At 39.3% G+C, this 19,680-nt stretch overlaps 1 protein-coding gene across 2 annotated transcripts in view; it reads right to left on the bottom strand.

Annotated features, from left to right (window-relative positions):
• Positions 1–1,048: 1,048 nt before the first annotated feature.
• LOC124596387 overlaps positions 1,049–19,680 on the bottom strand; it is a 174,494-nt gene continuing 155,862 nt past the window's right edge. For both annotated transcript variants that reach the window (XM_047135508.1, XM_047135509.1), the window contains 2 exons: positions 4,300–4,502; positions 1,049–1,241 (listed from right to left, as the gene is read on the bottom strand). In XM_047135508.1, coding sequence (XP_046991464.1) covers positions 1,132–1,241; positions 4,300–4,502 — 313 coding nt within the window. In that variant the 3' untranslated portion in view covers positions 1,049–1,131. The remainder of the gene's footprint in view (positions 1,242–4,299; positions 4,503–19,680) is intronic.

Consider the following 19,680-nt stretch of genomic DNA (forward strand, 5'->3'; position numbering starts at 1 on the left):
GAAGCGTGTTTTCGGAAAACATTTTACATGTGGAATAAAAAATAAAACAAGGTATCTTGGATTTACATGTTTTTTGCTGTGCAATTGTTTTCCAATGACTGCAAGAAAACTACTTGTTGAAAAATATTTAGTAATATCATAATATTGTCATTATTTCATGCTGGATTATCCATTGTTTGAAAATACTTGATTATTTCAAACTCTCACACATCACAGCCTGATGATGAAGTGGTATTCTTTGAGTTATTGGTCATATTTATTATGATACTTCAAAGTTGAGTAACTCACTACCCATTGTTTGAAGAACTTGCTGGAAATTAAGAGTGAGAATTTTAATTCCTAATCTGAGGGAAGCAGAATTGTCATAATTCCAAATGTGTATTTTCACATAATCAAAAGGTGAATACTAGGTTAAAAGGCAGAGTGAAAAAAGTGATCCAGCTGTGATTCAATCCCACTGTCTTGGTCTCCAGTCACATGTGCTCCTGCGAGACCACTACATCAAATGGAAATTACATTCCACTTGCTGTCTTCTCTAAGCACTGCTGTTCTCTTGAGTTACGGCATCTGTTTGTTCTGTGGCAAATCCAAGCAAGTAGTTGTGGATGGTAGTTCTAATTAGTAGTAACCATCCTTCAAAATTTTCAGTTGTAGTGGGGCAAAAATATATTAAGTAGCATGACAGACAGTAAATACGGTTAGTAAATGCACAGAAGAAACTACTTTCGGTTAATTGTATAAACTTCATTTAGGTCCATCTTTGTAGTCATACAAGACTGGTTCAAAGTTCCCTGTGCTGGCTAATACTAATAATTGCTAAGGCAACTTTTTCTAAATACAAAGGTGTAGCAATATGGTCTCCTATTTCTGGGTTTAAAACCACTTTTTCCCAAGTATTATATTCTTGTGAACATTTCATTCTTCATCCGCTCTACTTTTCAACAGCCTTCCTTAAATTGGTACCTAGAACACATACTACAGAATTTTGTAATAATATCTTATGTGATGGAACATTATGAGTCAACAGATGATTAAATTACAGTTCTCATTTTGTTAAAAAAAAAATTACTTTATTACTGTACACAATGAACAAACAAAATATTTACATTTCACTTATTTTGAATAGGAAGGTCACTGCAACTTTGTAGGTGATGTAGATAGATGATGACGATGATGATGTCTGTTCAACCTTTCTTCCCAAGCCCTGAACAGCTTTTCTTTAGTTTCCTTTGATAACATTACTGCGAACAAAATTATACAATAAATACATCACATTGTATCTGCAACATTAATAACTGATACATAATAATCATCTTCTGCAGTTAATGGGAAAAATGACAGTTACAATTACAATGAGATTATTAAAAAAATATTACTTCAACATTACGGCCAATACATTCTATGTTAAGACTGATGTCCAGGAGCACTGAAAGATATTTTACTTACTGTATTACGCAAATGAACACTACTATTACTGAAGTGCGTGTCAATTACATCAATAAATTTCAGTAAAATGACGCTGTGGGACGCTACCACCATCGAGTGTGAAACTTACAAAAGAATTCATAATCTAGTTTAAAAACTAGGTTCATTGCAGATAAATTTCTCTTATTGCAATATTCACAGTGGCATTGTTAGTCGAAAGGGAAGGTGCAGCAATAAAGACAGTTTCTTGTTATACAATAAAACTACATCTTGTGAGACAACAGCTTTTACAAATTTCACATGCACAGGAGACTAGTGCCCTTATCAGAACCTGAATGTAACCTGTAGCAGCTCAACAGTAGTATTCTTATCAGCTGCACTGCACTGCGCTGCACCAATTCGCTCATTTGCAATGACAATGAAGAATTCCACTGTACCACTAATATAACGTACTCACAGTCGATTAGATTGAAATTTGATATATACTACTTTGATGAAAGACAGCTAGGCAATGAGTCTGTAAGTAACGGATTTAATAAAATTACAGTTTGCCTGTGATACTACAACAGCAATTCAGCATTAATGTGCCCATGGAACAAGCAACTGCTGTAGACATTTTTGAGATATATGATTTTTTATCATTGTTTTAACTGAAGCGGAATACATAGCCCATTTGACTGCAGTGCTACTATTACACTCATCATGCCTTGTCTGCTCAAAATACAGCAAACACCACCTCAATCTACAAATAATGGTTTCCACCAATTCCGCATTGTCGTTCTTTGCTGGTAGCAGTGGATAGGAGTTTTTTTGTTAAGAACAATTACAATAACTTTCCCAGTGCATGGCCAAAGACCAGTGGGAGTAGGGGCTGAGAAGTAGCCAGTTCCTTTTAAGTATTCAGCTCCTGAGGCATACCAGCCAAGTTTTATGCTTCACTATCATTGCTAAAATAGAAGATACACTCTGAAACATTGTCCATGTTCAGTGAGAGAACAAACGAAACAGTGTCAATTTTTATTGCTTAATGCTTTGGCTGTGTCGAATTGTAAAAATACAGCACCATGCCTTTACCCAGGTGCTGTCAATGTGTTAAAATATACTAGCATGCCACTCTCATGGTGTGGTAGATATGTTTACCTACATACTTGTTCCAAAAAGTGGCTCTGAGCACTATGGGACTTAACGTCCGAGGTCAACAGTCCCCTAGAACTGAGAACTACTTAAAACTACCTAACCTCAGGACATCACACACATCCATGCCCGAGGCAGGATTCGAACCTCCGACTGTAGCAGTCGTGCGGTTCCAGACTGAAGCGTCTAGAACAGCTCGGCCACCATGGCCGGCATACTTGTTCCACACCAGAGTAGATCTCGTGTCTGATATGATGGCTGATGTGCAGTGACCAATTTTTGTCCAAAGCACTGCTCAAGTTCATTCGTTTGTTCCGAAGGGGACACCAATACGTATTTGCCACCTTTCGGCCAGTCAGCAATGCGTAATGCGCGCGCGCGCGCACACACACACACACACACACACACACACACACACACACACACACACACGCGCGCGCGCGCGCAAGCACGCACGCACGACTGATGAAAATTAGAGGTCGCTATGATTTTTGCGTTTCGTGCATATCACAGAAGATGATGATGCGTATGAAATTTAGCTAACATACTGAATTTTTCTGTGGACTTAAGTAGCTGTGTCTCTCCATCATGAATCTCAAGAAAATTGATGTGATGTAGCACACTCATTTGCAATTGCGCCGCATCAGTAATAAAGCCAGAGTGAAATATCCACAACAGTCCTCATTTTTCATGAATGGTTTCAGGTATAAAAATGGTATTTTAACAAATGATAGTGCATGAACAGGACAGTATTTTGCCATGCCCTTATTATGCAAAAATTCATTATCTACAGAGTTATTTCAGTAACTGCAGACTTTTTAATCAAAGAATGTAATTTTTAAGGGCTGCTGACAGATGGTGAAACAACATGTGCTAAGGGTTTTGGAAGCTTTTTCGTAAGCTACTGACCTCAATTTTCCTCAGTTCCTCACTTAATAAACCACTGTTTCAGAACCTGTAATTATGTCTGCAAGTAGGTGAGATTGTGTAAACTCTGTTGTGATTTGGCACAAGAAGCAAATTTTAACGTGGCAGCCAGAGAAATGTGTAGGTTTTACTCAAAATTTGCCACCCATAACATTTCTCTGAAAGCTACAAATGGTTAACAAGCCAAACGAAAATACATTTTCAGTGGCATTCTTTTTAGATACTAACCAAAGCAGAGGTGAAGATCTTTTTGAATGGTCACCACGTAAGTGTAGGGTTCAGTTTAGCTCGGCACTTCTCCTCCAAAGTTCTGCATTTCCCCTACAACCCCTGCCCGTAATCTCCAACAGTACTTGGGCGTTGCGCCATATTTCTGTCCTGTTCACTCAACAGCTCTTCAAAAGTTTGGCTAGCTTAGTTCGAGTATTTTTGGGTGTTTGCTATGGGATTCTCCAGGTTTGTTACTAGCTGCTGCCTTGTGCTACCATTAGAGTTTTGTTCTAGTTCGCAGGCAGGGTACAAGTCAGCTTTCCTGAGAAAATGTCTTAATTGCACATAGGAAATAGTCCTAGGAGATGGGAGGAATGACAGCCTGAATTTCTGTTATTGAAAACTGTAGTGGCTTCTAAAAATACGAAGTAGATTATTAATGTTGATGCCTTGGTCACATGCTACTTTATTAAAATTTCTTAGCAATTTCAGCTTTGCAACCATCATTATATCTAGTACCACCTGCGCACATTCACAATCTAGCATTTTACAATTTTAAATTTATATAGCTGAAGAAAGCTCAACACATTTCCTGTCACTTACTTTCTGGTGAGTCAACTAACTGTGAAGCAATTTCCTCCAGGTCATTTTTTGGGACATTTTGCATTCGGTCTCCACCAAATTTAATGAAAGCCTCCTCTAGAGACAAATGTTCTAATCCTGTCTCGCACAACTTTCTTAGATCCCTCATGTTCTTCTTATGCCGCTCATCAGTTTTCAAGATGCTTTCATAGGTCTTCCTCATTCTATGAACACGCAGAAAAAATTCATGGATATAATAAATTTAAATGAATCTAAAACATACCATTCTGTTTAATGTTCAATAAATCTACACTAACCTATAATGAGATGGAGGCAGCATAGGATATTAAATTTGAATTCTTCATGCAAGGAAAGCCACCTTCCACATTTTATCACAAGAGGAGAAGTGAAAGATATGGAAATAGTGATAATAGCAATAATTTGAGACATAATGTCTATGTAACAACAATTGCTATTATATCTTGATTTCAAATAATTCTCAATCGCATTTATTTAATGATAGTGATTTCAGTTATGTAATCATCATCAAAGTTTGACACAGCAGTGGAATGGGTGTCGAGATAATATCTTACAGTATCAGTCACGTGCTGAGCAGAGATCTAGCAGGATACTGTGTCAACTTTGACAAGCAGGATTTCGCATTTTTTAGCTCAGAATCAATACAAACATAATCGGTTATTCACTAACTTTCAGCAAATGCACCAGTTCAGGGTATTACATACCTATCTATTAATATAAAATATGTAACAAGACAACATAAACATTCTCAGCCCAGAAGTTAAGAGGCATGTAATATAAAAACTGAAATATTTGTCAATTCACACTCTGCGGCCTGTTCCAGTGAGTTATTCGGGAAGGTCTGTAAAATACCCAATCGATGGACTCAAAACACTTCCCAACTACAAATTCATTTTGATGTTGAAGTAGGTGTGTAAGTGAAATGGTGTAAATCTGTTGATTAAAATTAACATTTCAACAATTCGCAGTAAAGTGAACGAGTTTTTCCATCGCCAAGGTATCTTTGCAGTAGGAAACAGATGATTTTTTTTAAAAAAATTGTATTTTATTTCCTAAATTCAAGCCTTTAATAGCATTTTCTGATTTGTAAGGGCAATAAACGAGATTGGAAAGAATCTCTAGTCAGTAAAGTAGAAGGAAAGAACAAAATAACACACTGGTTAAATTGAATTTACCTTCATATTTGAATTTTTCTTCTCTTTTTCCATTTCACCTGTGTGTGAGAGGAATAACAAGTAGCATTCTGGAACAAGGATGACTAAGGTACTCTGAGCCCATCACTAGTGCCACTTTCAGCCATTGGCTACTGCCAGGTCACAGGGTAGTAGGAGATGAGGAAATGATATGAATTGGGGGTAAGGGGGGGAGGGGGGGTAGGGTGGTTACCCTTACTGAGAGATATTGACCAGGAGGGGGTTATTTCCTGCAGTTTCTTTTTTTGGGTGGGGGTGGGGGGCATGGAGAGAACTGTCCTCCCTCCCCCACATGCACATGCTTGCTCTGGAAGCTACTAGGGCTCAGTGTTGTGGAGGAGAGGAAATTACTCTTCATTAATGGCGAAAGAAAGGTATTTATAAATGCGAATACAATTAAGACTCCCACTACACAATTTTTTTGTTTGTGCCAGATAGTGTGTCCAACCCAGATTTCCCACCTTACATGAGTGGTCGCCTTAACCAGCTATCAGAGCAAACCTCTGTGTGTCACTGAGTATCCACGTCCTACAACTGCAGTTGCTGCGATCCCTGCACAGGGAGATACTTTATTATTAATGTTGCAGCCATTTTAGACATGTAATAATATTTGCAGTGTGAGTGTTTTACAGTGTACTATTCAATATCCCAGTCCAGTACAAATTTTCATTTGTCGCTAATAAATTGTGCAGCTGAAGTCTAACTGTATTCACATTTCTGAATACATTTCTTCCATTTCATACAGCTGTAGATCGTAGCAGTGCCTATGCCTTCAAACATGCATATATGTCTGTAAGATATTGCATAGTACAGTATAAAACACGTAAACTGCAAATAGTGTACATTAAGGATGGAGAATTGATTATGTAAAAACTTTTAAAAGTGGTCATACGTATGTGCATGATGAGCAGAGTGGCAGTCCCAATACCCGAACTACTGCAATTGTGCAAAACTCTGACCAAGACTGGTCAACAACTAATGACCTGTGCTCTGGTTGAGTAATTTCCTAACACTGGATGCACGACTGTCACACAAAATCTTGTGCATTGGAAAATGTGGGCAATGTGACAAGACACAAATATATTCCTCAACATATATGGGGAATTGAGAGCACAGGCACCAACACTGTCAAGCTTGCACAATGTGGGTGCCCGGTGTACCAGATCAGCTGGTAGCAGAGCCATATATGCAAGATCCTTTACGAACCTCCAAAGGTAAAAATCTCAAAGCATCAAATTGTGTATGAACATGGAGGTTGTGCAAAACAAGCTCTATCATCTGGTCCCTTGTGGCCACCAGCAGTCGATTACAGTCATTTAATGAATCGCATACTGAGTTATCCCATGAGGCAGTGGACCATCTTGCTGTCAAAGTTATGTGGTTCAGCTTTTTTCAACTGAGGAAATATCCAGTTACAGCTGCTTCACCCATAAACTTTTAACCAGCATATGGCACAAAAAACATTCAATTTAGGGGAGTTTTGTTGCAACTGTACCACCTCACACAGATCTGCTGACTCTCAGATGTGTACATTATGTGTGTTCACACTTTATGGTGAAATGTTTATTTACTACTGAACATGACACAATTAAGGAAATCTTCACCATGCAGTACCATTTCGTTTGTGAAGTTGGCTTTGAAGTTCCATGCTCTACACTTTAAAGACTGCAAAAACTGCAAATGGTAATGGTGTCTCAATACACACATCACTGAAATTGCTAATTCACGACTATCCTTCACTCATTCAACTCTTTCTTCACTCACTCACTCTTGATCATTCCATCTGATGTATTATTTGGAGTAAATGGCACAAAGCCTTAAAACCTCTATTCAATTTGAAACACTCTGTATGTATAATGTTAATCTTTGATTAAATGTCACCATCTTATATACAGCTATCGTGGCTATGTTCACAGAAGCCCAGAGATTTCCACACCCTCCGTCTCCTCTACTGTCTTATAAACATACACTGTCACTCATCTCTCTTTTTGACCTTAATGCAACGAAGCAGAAATACTCCCATCAGAGCATAATCTTTTCAATCCCACTCCATCACTTTGCGCTTTCTTGAAGTCCTTTTCAGTCGGAGTAACCAGACTCTGGAATGACCCCTTCATTATATTAGAGAGCTGAGTAACATCTCCAGCTTCAAAAGACATACCTCCTGAAACAGCAACAATCTTTATCCATATACACACATTACCCCTAACATTCTCCTTTCCAACCCCATCATTTCCTACTGATCTAACGTGGTGCAGTCTACCTAAACCTCCCTCAGAGCTTGCTATGCCGGAAGTAAATCTTATACACCTGTATTTGTTGTTACTACTACTACTACTACTACTACTACTACTACTAGTAGTAGTAGTAGTAGTAGTAGTAGTAGCAACAGCTGATGCTGCCAAAGTAGCAGTAACTTTATTAGTTCTTAGTACTATTTATTCACATTCTGTCTACAGACATTCAAATCATAAATAATTATTATCAATTTTATTTTGTTACTACTGTTCATATTAAATCATCCCAATGTAACTAGATAGATAAAAATGCTACTCAGCAAGCAGCAACAGGAGCAAAATCATACAAAATTTACAGAAAGGTGCAAGCTTTCAGAGCAAGTGGCTGCTACTTATAGCAGAAGAGCTGAAGGTGAAGGGTGAAGAAAAACAATTGATGGGGTTTAGGAAATGGGGGAATTTGGGAAAAGTCATCCCCCTTCCTTCTCATCCCACCTGGTAAGTCTCCCCTGAGCTGGGTTCTGGATGACCTTTCTGATCTCTCCCCATTTCATAAACCTCACCAGTCCTTTTCCTTCACCCCTTCTGCCAGACTAAGAAGCCACTGTCTCCAAATTTTTGCACATTTCTTCAATCTTCATAAGCAGGCCGCCTCCTGCCACTCTGTGAGTAGATTTTTACTTTTTATCAATCCAACTACATTATATTTTCAGAAACTGATTATTTTCACTGATACAGTACTACTGACTTGTGCTACCCCATTTTACACAAATCTGAAGTTATGCGATTCATCTGTTTGAGCACCATGCACCTCTACTCACTCTTTTTGCCCATGGAATGTTTAGCTTACAATGGGCTTGGACGTGTTTCATGCAGAATTGTTTTACCCATGGGGCTGGATTGTCTGTTAGATCCTAAGTGTGCCATCCATACAAAGCAGAACTGATTCATTTTAATCAAGCAAGCATTGAAAATCTTTATCACTGGAATGTAAACTGAATATTACCGAAGACTTCAAAACTAAAATTTGTGAAAAAGTTTGATCTTCTGGAATCAACAGTCACAACAAGTGTGTGTGTGTGTGTGTGTGTGTGTGTGTGTGTGTGTGTGTGTGTGAGTGAGAGAGAGAGAGAGAGAGAGAGAGAGAGAGAGAGAGAGAGAGAGAGAGAGCCTCTGAATTCAAGTAGCATTTATAAACTTTATGGTATTATTGCTTAGGTGAAAACAAAACTGTCCTGTTGATCACAACATGGCATGCTCTCAAGCGAAGCTGATGTTTGAGACAACAAAAGAAGAACCTGGCTATGTGACCACAGATGAAACATTTAAAGATAGTACACAGTCGGTTTAACCAATTTGAAAGTCACTACATTGGGCATAGCATCGCAGAAAGTGGAGAGGTGGCAAGTGCCAAAGAAGATACTCTGTCACTCTATCCAGTGAATCTCAATGCAATGATAGAAAAAGGTAGATATACCTGCCAAAACATATTCAACAGACATGAAACTGATCTCTTCTGGAAGATGCCTAAAAGAACTTATCACGCATGAAGAGAAAATCTTTGTGTTTTAAAGTCACCAAAGATATTGACAGTGATGGTTGGCATGAATGCAGCTGGCGAGTGTAAATTAACACCTCTCTTGGTTCATTGCTCAGAATATCCACGAACTTTAAAAAATACACCTAAAGCCAGTGACATTGAAGTTGAATGCTAAAACTTGCACGACAGCTTCCCTGTTGGAAGACTGGTTTGGTCATCACTTCCTACCTTGAATTGAATGTTAGTGCTAACTAAAACAAATCCCATTTAACCCTCGAGTGGGTCCACCTATGTATAAAGTGCGCCAATCACAATATTTATTTATTTTTTTTTTTTTTTGGCACTGTCCCATAATTGTTTCACAATTGCAAACCTTTACCTATTCCTTCACCATTGTTTCAGCTATCACACCTATAAATTGTGCTGTCATACAGTCAAGTGAGCAGCAGCAAAATAAAATAAACAGGGAGCTAAGTGGGAAAAAATTTATTATCAGTGCAAGAAAATGACCCAGATTACGAGCTAGCAGCACAATTCTGCAATGAGGCTGTTGTCTATGAGATAATGTAATTGACTATGAGATAATGTAATGGACTAAGTGGTTGGCTGGGCTCTGTGGTGAATGGACTGTTTAATGCTCTTGTGTAGGTTATTATTGTGGGGTAAAACCTGTCCATGGCAACAGAGTGATATAATGAAAGTTTATTTCATTATTGTTTAATTAAACAGTGCTTAAGCTCATTATGTAAGTTTATTTTATCGTTGTTTAATTAATCTAAGATTAAACTGTGGTTTTGCTCTCAGCCATTCTCTACATGTACACGTGTGCCCACTCACATTATGAAAAAAGGTGCGCCTACTTGAGGATTAAAGCGACGCTTCTAATTCACAATGCATCTGGGTGTTGTCCTGTTTCTCCAATTTTGACCCAGATGTGGAAGTTGTATTTTTGCCATTGAATACAAGGACCACAGAGTCATTAAAACATTTAAAGCTTACAAACTACATGAGACGGTTGCTTACACATCTACATGAAACTATGAGAAAACAACAAGCTCTCAGTTAAAGAATGTTGTAAACAATTCGATGTTTCAGATGCTGTGAGAATTTTAGAACAATCTTGGCATGAAATTTCTAAAAAACTTTAAATGGCATCTGAAAAAAATAGTGTTCATTTCTTCATCACTGAAACCCAACACCAGATCCTGGTCAAATTGATAATGCGACTGAAGAAGTGGTCAGTCTTACCAGACAAATTTAGAGCTCTGTTGTTATGATGTTCAAGAACTGCTGGACTCTCACAATCAGGTAACAACTGATGAGCTTATGGAAACACGTGAGCAAGAGCAAAACATTGAACAACCTGATCCTTAGTCACAGTTCAATCAGAAGATCAAATGACAGTTGCAAACTTGACAGAAGGCCTCAGTTCAATTGAAAATGGGTTACAAATTTTAAAATTAATACACTCCAACGAAATGTGCATTTCTGCTGCAAGATGGGGAATAAAAAATTTATTAGCATGCTAAAATAAATGACTCACCAGATGATGATGATATGATTTTATGAAGCTTTCTACATCACAATAACTTTGGCTTACATCGTTGCAATGCATAATACAGGGTGATTCAAAAAGAATACCACAACTTTAAAAATGGGTATTTAATGAAAGAAACATAATATAACCTTCTGTTATACATCATTACAAAGAGTATTTAAAAAGGTTTTTTTTTCCACTCAAAAACAAGTTCAGAGATGTTCAATATGGCCCCCTCCAGACACACGAGCAATATCAACCCGATACTCCAACTCGTTCCACACTCTCTGTAGCATATCAGGCATAACAGTTTGGATAGCTGCTGTTATTTCTCGTTTCAAATCATCAATGGTGGCTGGGAGAGGTGGCCGAAACACCATATCCTCAACATACCCCCATAAGAAAAAATCGCAGGGGGTAAGATCAGCGCTTCTTGGAGGCCAGTGATGAAGTGCTCTGTCACGGGCTGCCTGGCGGCCGATCCATTGCCTCGGGTAGTTGACGTTCAGGTAGTTACGGACAGATAAGTGCCAATGTGGTGGCGCTCCATCCTGCTGAAATATGAATTATTGTGCTTCTTGTTCGAGCTGAGGGAACAGCCAATTCTCTAACATCTCCAGATACTGTAGTCCAGTTACAGTAGCACCTTCGAAGAAAAAGGGACCAAAAACTCTATTGGCTGAAATGGCACAGAAAACAGCACCTCAAGCGAACAAATGTACAACTAAATGAAACTTTATAGCTCCCTTAATTTGCCGACAGGTAGTGCTTAGCTCTGCCTTTTGTCGTTGCAGAGTTTTAAATTCCTAAAGTTGTGATATTCTTTTTGAATCACCCTGTACTGTACTGTAATATAATGTGAGATAACAGTTATTAAACTTTTTCTAAATTGCATTTTTTCTTTAGTCCCTGGTCCAACTTATCATAATTTGTGTGTATTTTTATGCAAAACTGGATGCCTAATTACATGAATTCAACTTCCACAGCTATCACTTTGTCCCACAAATCGTGTTACGTTCTGGGCAGTACTATATATTGAATCTGTTATTTCTTAGATAACTATGATGTAGAAAAAAAAACTTAAGTGTGAAACACTGATCTAAGAAAGGGCCTGAATGCCTTAACTAGATCAGGTTTAATAAACAAATTAGTAAAATTTAAAAAAGCATATTTTAGTAGTATCATTATCCATCCCTTTCTGAACTCTAACAGACTTATAATCATTTCATGAACAAAAATTTGTACTGTGACACTGACACTAGAATTAAAGTAACTCACAGCTATCTATGAGAACTGTGGCTGAGCACAATGTAATATTCTTATGGCACATATCCATCAATGAGGACTTACTTAATTAAATATCCCTAGATTATTGTTCTACGTGGCATTATTAAATGACAATACTTCCTTACTAACTCCTTATACATGATGTAAATTATCACTTATGAATGGGTGGATTGATGGGGTTAACCCTTGAATGAGTGCACCATTATTCACAACACAAGTGGGCACGGCGTACTTCGTACACACATACAGAATAGCTGCCTTTACGTTTCAAAGGTAAACATTTATGAGCAAATTCACAGTTTAATCTTAGTTTAATTAAATAACAACAAACTTTTGTTGTACCAATCTATTGCCAAATGCAAGTGTTACCCCACAACAACAACCCACTTGGAGCATTAAACAGTGTAGTTGCATCAGATCCCTGCCAAACATTTATTCGATTACTAATTATCTCGCAGACACCTGCCTCATCTACATCTCTACTCTGAAAACCACCAAGAGCTGCACAGCGAATGGTATGTCCCATTGTACCAGTTATTTGGGTTTCTTCCTGTTCTGTTCACATATGGAGTATGGGAAGAATGATTGTTTGAATGACTGTGCATTCAGTAATTATTCTAATCTTATCCTCATGATCCTTGTGTGATATATCTCTACAGTAATCATTTAAAGCCATTTCCTGAAACTTTGTTAGTAGACTTTCTCGTGACGATTTATGTGTATCTTCATGAATTTGTCAGTCCCGTTCCTTCAGTATCTCTGTGACACTCTCTCACAGATTAAACAAACCTGTGGCCATTCATGCTCCCCTTCTCTGTATACATTCAACATCCACTATTAGTCCTATCTGGTACAGGTCCCTCACACTTGGACAACATTTTAGGATGGGTTGCATGAGAGATTTGTAAGCCATCTTCTTTATAGACTGATTGCACTTGCCCAGTATTCTATCGATAAGCTTAAGTCTACCACTTGTTTTACGCGTGACTGAACTTATGTGATCATTCCATTTCATATCCCTACGAAGTGTTACACCCAGGCTTGCACGAGTTAGCCGATTCCAACTGTGACTCACTGACACTACAGTCACAGGATACTATGTTTTTGTTTTGTGAAGTGCAAAATTTAACATTTCGAGCAAGTTACCAATCTTTGCACCACTTTGAAATCTTATCAAGATCTGACTAAATATTTACGCAGCTTCTTTCAGATAGTACATTACGGACAATTGCATCATCTGCAAAAACCTTTATTTTACTATTAATGTTGTCTGCAAGGCCATTAATAAACAAAATGAATAGCAAGGGTCCCAACACACTTCCCAGGGGCACACCCGAAGTTACTTCTACATCTGACATCTCTCCATCCAAGATAACATGCTTTGTCCTCCCTACCAAAAAGTCCTCAGTCTCTCAAATTTCACAATAGCCCATATAATCATTCTTTTGACAATAAGTGTAGGTGCGGTATTGAGTCAAATGCTTGTCGGAAACCAAGAAACACTGCATCTACCTGGTTGCCTTGATCCAAAGCTTTCAGTATGCCATGCGAGAAAAGTGCTAGTTGGGTTTCACATGATCGATGTTTTCAAAATCCACACTGGTTACCACTGAGGAAGTCATTTTGTTCCAGATACCTCATTATGTCTGAGCTTAGAATGTCCTAAGAGTCTACAACAAATCTATTTCACGGATTTTGGAGGGTAGTTTTGTGGATCACTTCTACTATTTCTTGTAGACTGGTGTGACCTGTGCCTTTTTCCAAGAACTGGTCACGGTTTTTTGTTGGAAAGAGACCTACGACAGATTATAGTTAGAAGATGGGTTAGCTAACCTGCAAATTCAGTGCAGAATCTGACAGGGATTCAATCAGGGCCTGGAGCTTTATTCAATTCTAACAATTTCAGCTGTTTCTCCACACCACTGACACTAATACTTCTTTCATTCATCTTTTCAGTGGTATGAGGATTAAGTTAGGGCAATTCTCCTAAGTTTTCCTTTGTAAAGGAAAATTTCAAAATTGAGTTAAGCATTTCAGCTTTTGCTTTGCTACGCTCAATTTCAATTTCAGTGCCTGTCTCATTCGCTAGGGACTACTTTGGGACCACTAAAAGCCTTTACATATAACCAGAATTTTTTTGTATTATGTGAAATGTCATTGAAGGCATCACGCGCAGCTCTCTTGACAGCTAACCGTGTTTCATTCAGCATACTTTTATCTATAGCCCTATGATTTGTTTTACACCTGTTATGAAGTAATCTCGGTTTCTTTAGAAGTTTCTTCACAATGACTGTATATCATGGAGGTTCCCTTTTTATGAACTGTTCTGACGGGTACATATCGATCCAGTATGTGGTCAACTGTTCTTTTAAACTTGAGCCAGTGTTCCTCTACATCCTACAGACCTGTGCTGAAAGTTTCAAGTTCCTCATTGAGACATGACACTACTGATATTTTTTTCTAGTTTACTGAACATATATATCTTTCTGCTTGTTTTAGTTGTCCTTTGCACCCTGGTAATCATTGTTGGCACAAATGTGTCAAGGACATGGATACCAGTTTTGATGTAGATATCTTCCAAGACACCAGGTCTATTTATTGCCATTACATCCATTGTTTCGTGAGTGGGCTTCCAAACTATTTCTTGTAGGTAGTTTTCAGAGAAGGTATTTAGTAATGTTTCGCAGGATGTCTCATCACACCCACCACTACCAAAATGGTAATTTTCCCAATTAATTGTTGGATGGTTTAAGTCTCCACCAATGATTACAGTATGCTTGGGAACTTATGTACAAGTGAACAGAGGTTTTCTCTAAGGTTTTCGATTACAGCAGGTGATGTGTCTGGTGGGCGATAGAAGGATCCAATTACTATTTTATGCCCACCCCTGATACTGACTCATGCCCAAACAAGCTCACAGGCAGCTTCAATATCTATCTCTGCTGATTTGAGTTTCTTGTATACTGAAACAAATATACCACCTCTATTTCCCATTTGCTGTCCTTTCGATGTACACTTAAATTTTCCCCAAAAATCTCACTGATATCAATTTCAGGTTTCAACCAGCATTCTGTCCCTAGTATTACGTGGGCTTCACTACTTTTCATGAGTGCTTCAAACTCTGGCACTTTGTTGTGAGTGCTTTGACAGTTTACCATTAGGATTTTAATACTATCACCTGTGGGAGGCGTTCCTTTTATCTTACACTGATAATTCCGGGTTTCTTAAAGCTATTGTCATCTGGATCAGATGGAGTGTCACCTAATCTAAAAAAACCCTTGTGTGTACCCCACACACACAGTCAGCTACCTGAGTAGCAGCCTCTGGTGTGTAGTGCACACCTGACCCATTTAGGACCACCCTACAGTTCTCAATCCTCGGGCACAAGTCTAGGGAGTTGCAGCCTAGCTGGTTACAAAGCCTTTGAAGTCTCCAGTTCACTCCTTCCACTTGACTCCAAACCTAAAGGTCACGATCAGTTCTGGGGACAATGTTACAAATTGTGAGCTTCATCGAAACTCCATGCGCAAGGCTGGTCTTCTCAACCTTCTCTTCCAGTCACTAGAATGACCCAAGCATGACCTTTGAGCCCAGACAACAGGCATCATTTGTTACAACGTGCAGCTCAATCTGCAGTTAGTTGCACACTGTTCCCTCAGTAACAGATGGAATAGCCTCTTGAACATGCTGAATGAGTCCCCAGGCATACACAGTGAGTGCACCTGGTGTCCTCTCCTGTCCCTTGTTGTTATTTCCCTAAGGGGTACCATTATTTGCTGTATGTTTGAACTGCTGATGATTAATAGACCATTACCCTTTTGTGTCAGTCTTCTCTTGACACTGGACAAAACAGATTTCCTCAAAACTGGTGAATGGGTCCCACTCGCTCACAGTTTCAGAATCGGTGAAAGACAGCACCTCAAACTTGTTGGTTAGGGGCATCGATACAATACCCTGAGTCTTGCCTGGTCCCTGTCCACCAGACCTACCACTGACACGCCATTCAGTCAAGTGGCAGGTTATGACAGATACTGTACTTTCTGCAGAGAAGACAGGACCCACAGGAGAGGATTGTACCTGAGGTACCTCTGGTACAGGTATCATGGGTAAACAACTCTTAGGGACTCTTCCAACATACCAATTCGCAGTAGCTACCAATCGTTTGACAATAGTCAGGGATTTCCAGCTGCTTACCAACGTCAACAAACTCCTCCCATGTTTGAAAACAGCATTCAAGTGGGGCTGCATTTTGATTGGTGTGATGTATTACGAGGCAGTGAACAAATAACTTTAAATTAAATCTGTCAATTATCTTTTCACCTGTTGAGTTAAAAAGTTGCTAATTCCCTATAAGAATAGAAGCAGATACACAAATGAGATTTCGATTAAGGCAACACAAAAACCAGAGGGTATAATTACTAGTTTCCTAAAAAGTTTTGATGTTAATTATAGGTGTTAGCAAACTCGAAAACTGAGTTAATTTACAATAATTGCAGATAATATATAGGGCTACTTTTCTTTAAGTGAAAACTAGATATAACAACATGTTAGTTAGAAAATCTGCTACAGTAACTAAATCACAAACCCAGATTTGTTACAAACTGCTCGTAGATAATGCAAAAGAAATGGTAGCATCTGAAAATTCTGAAAACTGCACATTTATTTGCGTCAATATACAATGAAATTCAGGGGCGATATATACGTTGGCTGAACTGTGAGCCACAAATGCTGATTTGCTACGAATTCCCCACTAACTTATGAAAATACAGTTTTGTAAGCATCCGAAAATTCTGAAACTAACCTATTTCTCATGAAATAGTGCTATGAAATTAGAGAAAGACTGTTCTATTCCTAAGTTGGATTTTATATATAAATAAACGTGCATATTGGCGATTCAGTGCACACTTCTACACTGGCACAGCAAAGAACAAGACTCCAGCGTAAGTTTCTCACAATCAAAATTTCTAAAGCTGTACAGTACCAACAAACCACGTCATTGTGGGATTGCGGTGCTAGCTCAGAATCTGCATAGTTTTCTTGCATGGATCATAAATTTTTCCTCACATAGCTCGCTGTTAATTTAATATTACTGCTGCTCACTTGTACAGATGACAATACAACTTATCACTGTGTTAGCTGAAACAATAATGAAGGAATAGGTATGGAATCGCAAATGTAGAACAATAATGGAACAGTACAAGACAATTATTTGTGGTTGGGGCACTTTATACATAAGCATGCCCACTCGAGGAATAAAGGGACCAAACTATTAATGCCATCGGTTACTAATTCTTTGTGTGTCAAGCCAAAAATAATCCCCAGAGAGGAAGGACACAGAAGACAAATCCCAATGGACTCAACTGAATACAAGAATCAAGAATGGCAAGAGACAGAAGCACATAGAAGTGAGAGAGGGGGTAAAAAGGTGAAGGTGGGACAATTGCCTGGCCCAGAAATCAGCTGGAGGTCCCCAGGGCACATAATGCATCTGACTGGTCCTTCCACACACTCCACTATCACTAGAAAATTAGCTACACGGACAGGATAAAATCACAGGAAAGAGAACAATGACAAGTCTGTCAACCAACAACAAATGTAAAAGAAAAAACCAAATCAGCTCCTTTGGCATCGTCCGGTAGTACCAGAAGTGGCTTGTCAGTAAGTTAAAGGTTTTGCTGTAAGGTGGCCAAATTCAGGCCACTGTGAGATGGGCATCACACTGACAGTGGGGTAGTTCCTCACTTCGGAGGATGTGGCTATAGGTCAGCCAAGTGTGGCCAATGCGAAGCCAATAGAGGATTGCAGATTCCCTGTATGAAGCACAAAGCAATACTGCCACATGGTCGTGGTCTCCTTTACAGTTTGTGCACTATTCGGAGAAACCAGGGCACACCAATACTCATTACAAGCCTTCAACAATTGTCAACATGGAGTCGATTGGAAGTCTCTCAAGTTGGCATCCTGGTAGACAGCATGACCAACATGTTCATTCACTGGGATCCCAGCGTAACCAGCGATCCATAAAATGATGACCGACTGTCCAGTGTGGTGCAGTTAATACAGGAGATCCTGAACAGTCATAACCAATGCCTGTTGAGCACACCACTGGTCAACAGCCTGAAGACTACTGAAGGACTCACTGTCGATTAAGAACAACTTTCCAGTGCAATAACAAAGCTGTCCAAGGGCTCAAGCAATGGCCACCAATTGTGCAGTCAATACGATGCATCCATTCAGCAAGTAGTGTAGTTCAATGCATCTTGCATGTGTGTAGGCAAAATCAGTTTGTTTACCAATTGTAGAGCTGTCAAATGGATATCATGTTCGAGCCTGGAAATGTGTTAAGGACGTCCAGGAGCAGGTGATGAAAAATCATTGAGTCTACTAAGTCTTTCAGTCCAAAGGAGAGGTTGACGCAGATGTAAGGAAGGGGTACACACCATGGTTGGTTAGTTGGTTTAAAAGATGGGGGGAAAGGGACCAAACTATGAGGTCATCGGTCCCTTGCTCCTAATAAAACAATTTCACAAGTGTGAGAATAAAACAGATGAGACATATAACACAAAACTGAAAGAAAGGAAAGACCACAAGAATGAAGGAAATGCAACTAACACTAAAAGGAACAAAAGAGGACAAGAAAACAACAGAGATGCAAGAAATCGTTAGAAGAGAGTAAACCAAGGAAGCAGATTACAGTGACTGGCCGACCATAAAAACAAAAAGGAAAACCCAGCCACCCTGCAACACATTAAAACCTCCACCCTAAAAGCACTAGGGTGGAGGACACACAGGGACAAAGGAAATGCGCTAAAACTCAGACAATGATAAAATCCACCCTCGCGGATGAAACGTAAAACCCAATCAGCTGATGAGACATTGGCTGCTAAAAAATAAATGATAACGAGTCCGGCAACCGAAGATGAAGTCGCAGGGCAGCCAAAGAAGGACAGAGTAAAAGAATATGGGCCATTGTCAACTGGGCACCACACCAACACTGAGGTGGGTCTTCATAGCGCAGGAGGTAGCCGTGGGTTGCCCATTCATGGCCAATGCGGAGCCGGTAGACAACCACGGAGTCCCTGCGAGAGCCCCCACCGAGGACTTACACAGATTGGCTCACAGTTTGTTGTGCCTATTGAGATTTTGCCATTCCGTTTCCCAAAACTGAAAAACCTCGTGGCATAATAACGAAAGCAGGTCAGTTATGAGGGATTCCCATCTCCAGAAGTGGTATCTGTGTAGCCTGTTTGGCCAGCCTGTCAGCAAGTTCATTTCCTGGGATTCCAAAGTGACCACGGGTCCAGATGAACACCACTGAACAACTGGACTGTTCCAGGGCATATATGGACGCTACCATAGGATGACAAGGGTAGCACTCGTCAATAGTTTTCAGGCTGCTCAAGGAATCAGTACATAAAAGAAAAAACTCCTCAGGGCAAGAACGGAGATACTGAAGTGCACGAGAAATGGGCACCAGCTCTGCAGTGAATACACTGCAGTCATCAGGTGAGGAATTCTGTTCAATATGGCCGCCGTGAAAATAAGCAAAGCCAACGCAACCATCAGACA

This window comes from Schistocerca americana, chromosome 2 (assembly GCF_021461395.2).
Source record: "Schistocerca americana isolate TAMUIC-IGC-003095 chromosome 2, iqSchAmer2.1, whole genome shotgun sequence".
Lineage (NCBI taxonomy): Eukaryota > Metazoa > Arthropoda > Insecta > Orthoptera > Acrididae > Schistocerca > Schistocerca americana.